At 49.6% G+C, this 12712-nt stretch overlaps 1 protein-coding gene across 3 annotated transcripts in view; it reads right to left on the bottom strand.

Annotated features, from left to right (window-relative positions):
* ccdc61 (coiled-coil domain containing 61) overlaps nt 1–3583 on the bottom strand; it is a 31029-nt gene extending 27446 nt beyond the window's left edge. Inside the window, exons 1-3 of one of the 3 annotated variants that reach the window (XM_070867713.1) lie at nt 3542–3583; nt 1734–1971; nt 499–581 (exon numbers count right to left, since the gene is read on the bottom strand). In XM_070867713.1, the coding sequence (XP_070723814.1) occupies nt 499–581; nt 1734–1881 (231 nt within the window). In that variant the 5' untranslated portion in view covers nt 1882–1971; nt 3542–3583. Of the gene's footprint in view, nt 1–498; nt 582–1733; nt 1972–3103; nt 3196–3541 lie in introns of those variants that run through there. The other 2 variants (XM_070867710.1, XM_070867712.1) reach the window with 2 other exon arrangements.
* Nucleotides 3584–12712: the final 9129 nt, after the last annotated feature.

Here is a 12712-nt window from a genome sequence, read left to right as displayed (position 1 = left end):
GGGATGCTCAAGAGGGCAGAATTAGAGGAGCATAGACTTCTCGGGGGGTTGTGGGGCTGGAGGAGATTACAGAGATAGGGAGGGGCGAGGTCCATAGAGGGATTTGAAAACAAGGATGAGAATTTTGAAATCGAGGTGTTGCATAGCCGGGAGCCAATGTAGGTCAGCGAGCACAGGGGGTGATGGGTGAGCGGGACTTGGTGCGAGTTAGGACACGGGGCAGCCGAGTTTTGGATCACCTCTAATAGGGTAAAATGAGAGAGGCCGGCCAGGAGTGCGTTGGAATAGTCAAGTCTTGAGGTAACAAAGGCACAGGTGAGGGCTTCAGCAGCGGAGGAGCTTACAACAGTGACTACACTCCAAAAGTACTTCATTGGCTGTAAAGCGCTTTGAGACATCCAATAGTCGTGAAAGGTGCTATATAAATCCAAGTCTTTTTCTTTTTAGTGTAGAACGGACGCGAGCAATAGACATTTGCTCTGTTGAACCAGACTGTACCTTCGTGATGGCCGACTCCAGCATATTGCAGAAAATTGAGAACTGCTTGAAGTTGCCGGTTTTGTGAGTGACATCCTCGATATCTGCCAAAGAGAGGCGAGATGGACAGTGTCGGTTAGATCTAGCAGGCGCCCGTTAACCTCCCACACACAAGGTTTAACCTCGCTTCCACCCCCTTCCACGCTATTGCCTGGACAACAGCACGTCACGAAGGAGGTGGATTCACAAAGTACAGTGACACAGATTCCTCCAGTACACCCACAAAATGGCCATCCCTTGTACGCGAGACTAGGCGGCGTCGACAGGTTATATGCCCATGAAGGACATTCGAGTGGAACCCCACATAGAGACCGCTTGCTGCACCCCTGCTACCCACTTTGGCCAAGATCAAACAGCTCTGCACAGAGAAGGACATGGAACCTTGCTCGGTCATCATCATAGGCAGTCCCTCGAAATTGAGGAAGACTTGCTTCCACTCTAAAAGTGAGTTCTTAGGTGATTGAACAGTCCAATATGGGAATTACAGTCTCTGTCACAGGTGGGACAGACAGTGGTTGAAGGAAAGGGTGGGTGGGGAGTGTGGTTTGCCACACGCTCCTTCCGCTGCCTGCGCTTGCTTTCTGCATGCTCAGTAATTAAATTTCAAATAACAGTGTCGATATTTGATGTCTCCAAGATAAGGGGAGACTAATTGATGTCCTGTTTCTGACTGTTCCATTTTTGATCGGGGCAGAGGAGCAGTGAGAGATCAGGGCCCTGGAGCATCGTGATCGGGGCCCAGGAGAGGCGAGGGCCCAGGGGCAGCACGGGCCAGCCCACACTGCGATCTATGGGTAGTAGGAGCATGCGTGCGCACTAGGTCTGTGCAGCAGAGCTTGGTCTCCAGTCGTCCTGGTCAAGACCTAGCTCTGTCAAGCCCGTGTGGTGGCTGGTGTGCAACGGCCACCCCATGTTAAAAGAATCCATGCCCAGGCATCTTCCACCCTTCAGGATGTAGTTAGGGATCTGTGAACTCATCCCTTTTTGGTGTGGAAGCAAGTCATTCTCTATACGAGGGACTGCCTAATACTAATAATATACAACACTGGGCGGAGCACTTAGCCACTGGAACTATTAAGAGAGCGTGGAAAAATATTTCAGAACTGTTCTACAATTAAACATGCCTTAGCAAGGAATCGATAAACGCAGGACATGCAAGTATAAGATCACACGAGAAAGGGCGGCTCTGTACTTACAGACAGCCTCAAATTCCCCTCTCCACTGTTCAGAAGTCAGCCGGTCTTCGACCTCCACCTCCAACACATCTCCAGTCACCATCATAGTGACGATATACTCGATCCCTCGAAACACATAGTTCGCCTGTACGGAACAGCCTCCTTCCATGGTGCAGGCAGTCAAGCGGACTGTACTTCAAGACAAAACAAGACGACCCAGCGGGTCTCAGTGGAGGCAACGTGCGATTATATCTCCAAGCTGTTGAAAGAAAGTAAAAATGATTAGAAGTGGGATAAAATGATGTTAAATATCACTAACCAGATCAGTTTTTTTTTCAGTACAATATACTGGGATGGGGTCCAAATTCAACACCCTTCTTTAAATACAGTCCCAGCTCTCCCTCGCAGTACACTGCCCAGTTAGGACAGATTCCAACAGACCAGGATAAAGAGCAGTGGGGGAGGGGGATTGCATTTATATAGCGCCTTTCAAGACATCGGCTGGTCCTAAAGAGCTTCACACTTAGTGAATTACTCATTATGTACGTACACTGCCCTACAACAGACGAGGAAGATCCCACGCCTGTTCAGAGCTAACTCATTATTAGGTGGGGGGGGACGCAGAGATATGGGACCACTACAAACTAGGGCTCTGCATCACCTGGGGGGGGGGGGGGGGAATAAATGAGGCTGGGATTCAGCTCCTGACCAATGTCCAGCGGGTTGCGCTGGAGCGATTGTGTGTGGGGGTGGGCACTACAGGCACTCAGTGATGCCCCCCCGCCCCCACCACTCTCACAGCGATTGTCATGCCGCTTATGGGCGAAATGCCTACCCTCACACACTGCGATTGCACTTCCCCGCCCATGACAGAATCGCCCACCCGCTGTCACTGGGTGACTGCGATGCCCCCCCCTCACTCTCATTCCGCTGCCCCACATAGCCGAATTGCCCACTCTCTCACTGCGAAACCCCTCCGTGTGTGGCCGAATTGCCCACTCTCTCACTGCGAAACCCCTCCGTGTGTGGCCGAATTGCCCACTCTCATTGCGCTGCCCCACATAGCCGAATTGCCCACTCGCTCACTGCGACCCCTCCGTGTGTGGCCGAATTGCCCACTCTCATTGCGCTGCCCCACATAGCCGAATTGCCCACTCTCTCACTGCGACCCCTCCGTGTGTGGCCGAATTGCCCACTCTCTCACTGCGATGCCTCCGCCCTCCCCATTCCCTCCCTCTCATTCTAATTGCGCTGCCCCACATAGCCGAAATGCCGTCTCTCTCATTCGAAGTGCGCTGCCCCACATAGCCGAATTGCCCTCTCCCTCACACGGATTGCGGTGCCCCACATAGCCGAATTGCCCCCCCCCCCCCCCCCCCAATCTATCTCACCGGGTGAACGACCACCCAACCCACCGCTGCTTCTTCCCCAGGCCTCCGAGCTGTCCGCGCTCTCTCTCCCCCGCCGCCGCCGCCGCCGCCGCCGCTCTCCCGGCCCGCGCTCCCTCTCCGCAAAGCCCGCCGCTCGCCCGCGCGCAACCTAACCTGCCTGCACTCGCCCCCTCTCCCCGCCCCCCGCCATTCGCCATTCGCCGAGTGACCGCCATCCGCCAATTCCATTGGCAGACGCCCCACGTCAATCAACCCTGCTCCCCCAGCTCGCGTTTGGTTGACGCGTACTTAGCAACGGCATGTACCATCACTGAAAGCGGGTGGCGAAAGAAGGAAAAATATAAATCAAAAATCTTTCGCTTTCATTGAATAATCCGGAAACAATATCCCATTCACATAATTGTAAATAACTATTTATTAATTGGACTCATTGCTCACTTTTGTTATTTATTTGAACAAATGTGTTATTTGTTGAATGCTCCTCCCCTATCTGGATTGCAAAAGATGTAGTCGGTCTGTGGTCGCCGTTCCGATTACGTCATTGTCCCGCGACACGCAGGCCAGCTGTCAATCACAGGGCTCAGGCTGTTAGTTGTCCCTAGCAACAGGCAGAAAGATGCTCAAACAATCCACACACCTTGTACACCTTGCAGGTAAGGAGTTAGACTGAAAGGGCATTGGGCCACACTGACTTTGCACAGAACTTAAGCTGCAGGCATACCCCAGCTTCACTTTTTAAAAAATTATATAATAATCATCATAGGCAGTCCCTCAGAATCGAGGAAGACTTGCTTCCTTTCTTAAAATGAGTCCTTAGGTGGCTGGAACAGTCCAATACGAGAACCACAGTCCCTGTCACAGGTGGGACAGACAGTGGTTGAGGGAAGGGGTGAGTGGGACTGGTTTGCCGCACGCTCCTTCCGCTGCCTGCGCTTGGTTTCTGCACGCTCTCGGCGACGAGACTCGAGGTGCTCAGCGCCCTCCCGGATGCACTTCCTCCACTTCGGGCGGACTGCTCTTTGGCCAGGGACTCCCAGGTGTGGGTGGGGATGTTGCACTTTATCAGGGAGGCTTTGAGGGTGGTCCCTTGTAACGTTTCCTCTGCCCCATCTTTGGCTCGTTTGCCGTGAAGGAGCTCCGCATAAAGCATTTGCTTTGGGAGTCTCGTGTCTGGCATGCGAACTATGTGGCCAGTGTGGTCAGTGCTTCAATACTGGGGATGTTGGCCTGGTCGAGGACCCTAACGTTGGTGCGTCTGTCCTCCCAGGGGATTTGCAGGATCTTGCGGAGACTTCGTTGGTGATATATCTCCAGCGACTTGAGGTGCCTTCTATACATCGTCCATGCCTCAGACCCATACAGGAGGGCGGGTGTTACTACAGCCCTGTAGACCATGAGCTTGGTGGTAGATTTGAGGGCCTGGTCTTCGAACACTCTTTTCATCAGACGGCTGAAGGCTGCCTTTGTTGATAACTTTTATTTATATAGTGCCTTTAACGTAGTAAAACGTCCCAAGGCGCTTCACAGCAGTGTTACAGACAAAACAGATAAATTTGACACCGAACCACAGAAGAAACTAAGGCAGCTGATCAAAAGTTTGCTTAAAGAGGTAGGTTTTAACGAGCTTCTTAAAGAGGAAAAGAGAGGTTTAGGGAGGGAGTTCCAGAGCTTGAGGCCCAGGCAACAGAAGGCACGGCCACCAATGGTTGAGCAGTTTTAATCAGGGATGTTCAAGCGGGCAGAATTTGAGGAGCACAGACATCTCGGGGGAGTTTTGGTGGGGTGTTGTGAGGCTGAAAAAGATTACAGAGATCGGGAGGGTCGAGGCCATGGAGTGATTTGTAACCAAGGATGAGAATTTTGAAATCGAGGCGTTGTTTATCTGGGAGCCAATGTAGGTCAGAAAGCACAGGGGTGATGGGTGAGCGGGACTTGGTGCGGGTTAGGACACGGGCTGCTGAGTTTTGGATGACTTCAAGTTTACGTGGGGTAGAATGTGGGTGGCCAGCCAGGAGTGAGTTGCAATAGTCAAGTCTAGAGGTAACAAAGGCATGGATGAGGGTTTCAGCAGCGGAAGAGCTGAGGCAAGGGGCGGAGATGGGCAATGGAAAAAGGTGGTTTTAGTTATACCGCGGATATGTGACTGGAAACTCATTTCAGGGTGAGGGAGAGGGATGGAACCAGTGGTTAGGGAACGCAGCTTATGGCGGGGACCAAAGATAATGGAGAAAATTTCTGCTCATCCAGTACAGGATATATACATCATATATACATCATATAGTGCCTTTCACGACCACCGGATGTCTCCAAAGTGCTTTACAGCCAATGAAGTACTTTTTTGAAGTATGGTCACTGTTGTAATGTAGGAAACGTGGCAGTCAATTTGCGCACAGCAAGCTTCCACAAACAACAATGTGATTTAAAACTGAAATGAGGAGGAATTTCTTCTCTCAGAGAGTTGTAAATCTCTGGAATTCTCTGCCCCAGAGAGCTGTGGAGGCTGGGTCATTAAATATATTTAAGGTGGAGATAGACAGACTTTTGAGCGATAAGAGAGTGAAGAGTTATGGGGAACGGGCAGGGAAGTGGAGCTGAGTCCATGATCAGATCAGCCATGATCTTATTGAATGGCGGAGCAGGCTCGAGGGGCCAGGTGGCCGACTCCTGCTCCTATTTCTTATGTTCTTGTGGTAATGACCAGATAATCTGTTTTAGTGAAACATAGAAACATAGAAAATAGGTGCAGGAGTAAGCCATTTGGCCCTTCGAGCCTGCACCGCCATTCAATGAGTTCATGGCTGAACATGCAACTTCAGTACCCCATTCCTGCTTTCTCGCCATACCCCTTGATCCCCCTAGTAGTAAGGACTACATCTAACTCCTGTTTGAATACATTTAGTGAATTGGCCTCAACAACTTTCTGTGGTAGAGAATTCCACAGGTTCACCACTCTCTGGGTGAAGAAGTTTCTCCTCATCTCGGTCCTAAATGGTTTACCCCTTATCCTTAGACTGTGACCCCTGGTTCTGGACTTCCCCAACATTGGGAACATTCTTCCTGCATCTAACCTGTCTGAACCCGTCAGAATTTTAAACGTTTCTATGAGATCCCTTCTCATTCTTCTGAACTCCAGTGAATACAAGCCCAGTTGATCCAGTCTTTCTTGATATGTCAGTCCTGCCATCCCGGGAATCAGCCTAGTGAACCTTTGCTGCATTCCCTCAACAGCAAGAATGTCCTTCCTCAAGTTCATTCCAGGTGTGGCCTCAAATGCCCTTAACAACTGTAGTAACACCTCCCTGCCCCTGTACTCAAATCCCCTCATTATGAAGGCCAACATGCCATTTGCTTTCTTCACTGCCTGCTGTACCTGCATGCCAACCTTCAATGACTGATGTACCATGACACCCAGGTCTCGTTGCACCTCCCCTTTTCTTAATCTGTCACCATTCAGATAATAGTCTGTCTCTCTGTTTTTACCACCAAAGTGGATAACCTCACATTTATCCACATTATACTTCATCTGCCATGCATTTACCCACTCACCTAACCTAACGAAGTCACTCTGCAGCCTCATAGCATCCTCCTCGCAGCTCACACTGCCACCCAACTTAGTGTCATCCGCAAATTTGGAGATACTACATTTAATCCCCTCGTCTAAATCATTAATGTACAATGTAAACAGCTGGGGTCCCAGCACATCAGGGAGAACTCACTTTGATCTTCTTCAAAATAGTGCCATGAGATCTTTTACATCCACCTAAGAGAGAGCAGACGGGGCCTCGGTTTAACATCTCATCCGAAAGACACCACTAAAAACAAAACTCTGCTTGTTGTCATAATTGCCAGCCCTGGCTCAGTGGGCAGCACTCTCGCCTCTGGGTCAGAAGGTTGTGGGGTCAGGCCCCACTCCAGAGACTTGAGCACAAAAATCCAGACCGACACTCCCAGTGCAGTGCTGAGGGAGCGCCGCATTGTCTGAGCTGACGTTTTTCAGATGAGGCGTTAAACTGAGGCCCCGTCTGCTCTCTCAGTCTCAGGTGGATGTAAGAGATCCCCACGGCACTATTTCGAAGAAGAGCAGGGGAGTTCTCCCCGGTGTCCTGGGGCCAATATTTATCCCTCAATCAACATCACAGAAACAGATGATCTGGGTCACCATCACGTTGCTGTTTGTGGGAGCTTGCTGTGCGCAAATTGGCTGCCGCATTTCCCCCCATTACAACACAGTGACTGCACTTCAATACAGACTCTCCCGTTAGAATATTTATTTCACACGGGGCGAAACAAACATTTCGCGCAAAGCTGGTTCAAAGTCTTGCAGACAGATGGCAGCTTCTAAAAGCTCCCAAGTGCTTAAGGATATTAAAGATGGGATTAAAAAGGAGAGCGCAGGCATCATCAAATCAAGCGGGCTGTGAAACTGCAGCGTAGGTTGTGCCAAGCTCCCACTCTGAGGGAAACCCTTCATCTGGGCACGGATCCAAGCCGTCTGCTTAAAGATCGTCAATGATTAATCAACAGCAACAACAACTTGAGTTTATATAGCACCTTTAATGTAGTGAAACATCCCAAGGCGTGTTATGAGATAAAACGAGCCGCATAAGGAGAAATTGGCGCAGGTGACCAAAAGCTTGGTCAAAGAGGTGGGTTTTAAGGAGCATCTTGAAGGAGGAGAGAGAGGTAGAGAGGCGGAAAGGGAGTTCCAGAGCTTGGGGCCCAGGCAGCTGAAGGGCACGGCCACCGATGGTGGAGCGATTATAATCAGGGATGCTCAAGAGGGCAGAATTTGAGGAGCGCAGACATCTCGGGGTGGGGGGGGGGGGAGGGTTGTGGGGCTGGAGGAGATTTCAGAGATAGGGAGGGGCGAGGGCCATGGAGGGATTTGTAAACAAGGATGAGAATTTTGAAATCGAGATGCTGCTTAACCGGGAGCCAATGTAGGTCGGCGAGCACAGGGGGTGATGGGTGAGCGGGACATGGTGCGAGTTAGGACACGGGCAGCCGAGTTTTGGATGACCTCCAGTTTACGTGGGGTAGAATGTGGGAGGCCAGCCAGGAGTGCATTGGAATAGTCAAGTCTAGAGGTAACAAAGGCATGGATGAGGGCTTCAGCAGCGGATGAGCTGAGGCAGGGGCGGAGACGGGTGATGTTACAGAGGTGGAAATAGGCGGTCTTAGTTATACTGCGGATATGTGGTCGGAAGCTGATTTCAGGTCAGAGACGATAATATCCGAAATCCAAATGCAACTGTTATATTTACAGAGACAGCTTTGCAAATTAATGAGTGATTATGGCTAATAGAACACAATAACCCAACTCTTGTGACTTTGAAATCCTTTGGCTGGACCCGAAGGAGTTAACCCCTCGCTTGGGGTGCAGTTCCACAGGCACTGTCAGCTTGCCCGTGTGTAATCCCAGACAGAGTGCTGGCAGCCTATTCAACCATGGGAGTCATTACAGTCAAGCAGAGCTGGTTGCTACATGGCAATTTTGCTGCAGTACAGGCTGAGGAGCCAAGAAACACAAAACCCAGGTTGCTAGAGCGCCACCACTGGTGGGAGGATGTAATTGCAGCGTGACCAGTTTACATAGGATGTTTCTATTATAAATGTGGAGATGCTGCAGCGCCACCACTGGTGGGAGGATGTAATTGTAGCATGATCAGTTTATATAGGATGTTTAATTCGAAATGTGGACTTAGGAATTTATAATGGAAAAAGCTGACACAAGCATAAGATTTTTAATATATTGTACATAAATTGTTATAATACAAAATAAACACCTTGTGACACCTCATCCACTTTGTTTTGATGCACAGAATAAGGCGTCGGCCATTTAGGACTGAGATGAGCAGGAATTTCAAAGGATCGTGAATCATTGAAATTCTCTACCCTGGAGGGCTGGGGAGGCTCAGTCGTTGAGTATATTCAAGACAGAGATCGATAGATTTTTGAGATCGATAGATTTTTGGATACTAAGGAAACCAAGAGACATGGGGATAGTGCAGGAAAGTGGAGTTGAGATCGAAGGTCAGCCATGATCTCATTAAATGGCGGAGCAGGCTCAAGGGGCCGAATGGCCGACTCCTGTTCCTATTTCTTATGTTCTTAAAATTGTGGTCATGAAACCTTCAGAAAGCTCCGAACACTTACAGATATTAAAACGGGTATTAAGATCAAACACACAGTCATCACCAAATCAAGGGCACTGTGTAGCAGGAGTGGAGATGGGGCCAGGAGCAGCCATTGAGCTGGCCGTGACAGCAATCCTTCCCCCCGGCACCTGTCCATCTCTCGGCTTAAAGCCCCTCAACCGTTCATCTACAAAACACTGCAGGGCCTCACAGGACCAGAAATAAAAATACATATCTTGGATTTACAGAGAACAGTACCTTACAGCAACAGTGCAGTCCTCTCACTCTCCCTTTCCCTGCTTCTCTCTCTGCCCCCTCTATCTCTTTCTGCCCCTCTCTATCTCTCTCTGCCCTTCTCTATCTCTCTTTGTTCCTCTCTATCTCTGCCCTCTTTCTGCCGCTCTCTCTGCCCGTCTCTTTCTTCGCCCCTCTCTCTCTGTCCCTCTCTCTCTCCCTCTCCATCCCTCTCTCTCAGCCCTTCGCGCTCTCTCTCTGCCCCTCTCTCTACCCTCTCTCTCAGTCCCTCTCTCTCTCTCTCTCAGCCCTTCTCGCTCTCTGTGCCCCTCTACCCTCTCTCTTTGCCCCTCTCTCTCTCAGTCCCTCTCTCTCGCTCTGCCCCTCTCTCTCTCTGCCCCTCTACCCTTGCTCCCTCTCTCTCTCTCTGCCCCTCTCTTTGCCCCTCTCTCCCTCTACCCCTCTCTTTGCCCCTCTCTCCCTCTACCCCTTTCTCTACCCTCGCTCTCTCTTTCTGCCCCTCTCTCTACCCTCGCTCACTCTCTCTGCCCCTCTCTCTATCCCTCTCGCTCTCTCTCTCTCTTTCTATCCCATTCACGCTCTCTACCCCTCTCAGTGTCAGCTGTGGCCCAGTGGGTAGTGCACTTGCCTCTGAGTCAGAAGTTTGTGGGTTCGAGACCCACTCCAGGAACTTGAGCACATAAATCCAGGCTGACACTCCCAGTGCAGTGCTGCACTGTTGGGGGGTACCGTCTTTCGGATGAGACATTAAACCGAGGCCCCGTCTGCTCTCTAAGGCGGATGTAAAAGATCACAGCGCACTATTTTGAAGAAGAACAGGCGAGGTATCCTGGGGCCAATATTTATCTCTCAATCAACATAACAAAAACAGATGATCTGGTCATTATCGCATTGCTGCGTGTTGGAGCTTGCTGTGCGTAAGTTGGCTGCCGCGTTTCCCACATTACAACAGTGACTACACTCCAAAAAGTACTTCATTGGCTGTAAAGCGCTTTGGGACCTCCGGTGGTTGTGAAAGGTGCTATAGAAATGCAAGTCATTGTTTCTTTCTCTCTATTGGAGACAAGAACCAGGCAGGCATAGTTAAAAACAAGCTTTTTTATTCCATCGCAGAAGTGGTTGCGTCCTGGTTGGACCCCACGACAATTATTACATGAACAGATTATTAGAAAATAGGCATTTTCTCAGCAAAGGAAAAGACACAGATATGAAATAATCTGACATGCAATCCCTTCCATACTTTCACCATATCTTGAGTACAAAGCTCAGGATAAAATCAACAGAAATTCTAATACCATTCAGAAACAAAAATCGATTCAGCCCTTACAATGATCAAATACAATCTCTACAACGTTGTTTTAAAGGATATCGGAAATTGAAATTATATTTTAATACAAATATCGGAATTAAAACATTTTAATTTCAAAATTCTCATCCTTGTTTTAAAATCCCTCCATGGCCCTGGCCCCTCCCTATCTCCTTCAGCCCCGCAATCCCCCCTGAGATGTCTGCACTCCTCTAATTCTGCCCTCTTGAGCATCCCTGATTATAATCGCTCCACCATTGGTGGCCGTGCCTTCTGTTGCCTGGACCCCCAAGCTCTGGAACACCCTCCCTAAACCTCTCCACCTCTCTTTCCTCCTTCAAGATGCTCCTTAAAACCTAACTCTTTGACCAAGCTTTTGGTCACCTGCCCTAATTTCTACTTATGCGGCTCGGTGTCAAATATTTTTGTCTCATAATACTCCTGTGAAGCACCTTGGGACGTTTCACTACATTAAAGGCGCTATATAAATATAAGTTGTTGTTAATCAGAATGCCACTCCTCACTCCAATAAAGGTACAGACTTTCCAGGATTTGCCGCTTAGGAGTTAACTTTTTCCCACTACTGTTTTGGTGAATTATTATTTTTTTGTTATTTGCCCATGGGATGTAGGCGTCGCTGGCAAAGCCGCCATTTATTGTCCATCCCTAATTGCCCTTTGGGAAGGTGGTGGTGAGCCACCTTCTTGAACCACTGCAGTCCGTGTGGTGAAGGTGCTCCCACAGTGCTGTTAGGCAGGGGGTTCCAGGATTGGGGCCTCATCGAACAAAGAAGGTTCTTGCTCAGTCATTTATAAATAAAGATCCCACCAGCATCGACCTCTCAGAACATAAGATGAAATAACTAACCGGCCTATGCCTTCCCACTGGCCTTACAGCCGGTCCCAGGCCCATGCTAAGGCTCCTTATTTAAGGAGGGATATACTTGCATTGGAGGCAGTTCAGAGACGGTTCACTTGGTCGATTCCTGAGATGAAGGGGTTGTCTTATGAGGAAAGGTTGAGCAGGTTGGGCCTGTACTCATTGGAGTTTAGAAGAATGAGAGGTGATCTTATTGAAAGGTATAAGATTCTGAGGGGGCTGGACAGGGTGTATGCAGAGAGGATGTTTCCCCTCGTGGGGGAATCGAGAACTAAGAGGCATAGTTTCAGAATAAAGGAGTCACCCATTTAAGACGGAGATGAGGAGGAATTTCTTCTCTCAGAGGGTCATGAATCTTTGGAATTCTCTGCCCCAGAGAGCTGTGGAGGCTGGGTCATTGAACGTATTCAAGGTGGAGATAGATACATTTTGAATGATAAGGGAGTGAAGGGCTATGGAGAGCGGGCGGGGAAGTGGAGTTGAGGCCAAGATCAGATCAGCCATGAGCTCATTGAATGGCGGAGCAGGCTCGAGGGGCCGAATGGCCGACTCCTGCTCCTATTTCTTATGTTCTTATGTAAGGAGAATGAAGAAGGGTTACTGAGAAAAAGTGACAGCAACCAAAATGCCCCTTGTTAAAAAAAGTCTTAAAAAATATATATATATTTATGGAACTAAAGAAAGAGAAAGAGAAAAAAATGAGTAAGAGTTTTGATTCCTAATGTTTCTCAATGAAAATACAATTTCAGAGCAGTATAGTTGGTAGTACTGAGTGCTGAAGGAGCGCCGCACTGTCGGAGGGGCAGTACTAAGGGAGCGCCGCACTGTCGGAGGGGCAGTGCTGAGGGAGTGTTGTACTGTCGGAGGGGCAGTGCTGAAGGAGCGCCGCACTGTCGGAGGGGCAGTGCTGAGGGAGTGTTGCACTGTCGGAGGGGCAGTGCTGAAGGAAGGCCGCACTGTCGGAGGGGCAGTGCTGAAGGAGCGCCGCACTGTCGGAGGGATAGTACTGAGGGAGCGCCGCACTGTCGGAGG

Source organism: Pristiophorus japonicus, chromosome 26 (genome assembly GCF_044704955.1).
Source record: "Pristiophorus japonicus isolate sPriJap1 chromosome 26, sPriJap1.hap1, whole genome shotgun sequence".
Lineage (NCBI taxonomy): Eukaryota > Metazoa > Chordata > Chondrichthyes > Pristiophoridae > Pristiophorus > Pristiophorus japonicus.
This window is presented reverse-complemented; position numbering and strand designations above follow the sequence as displayed.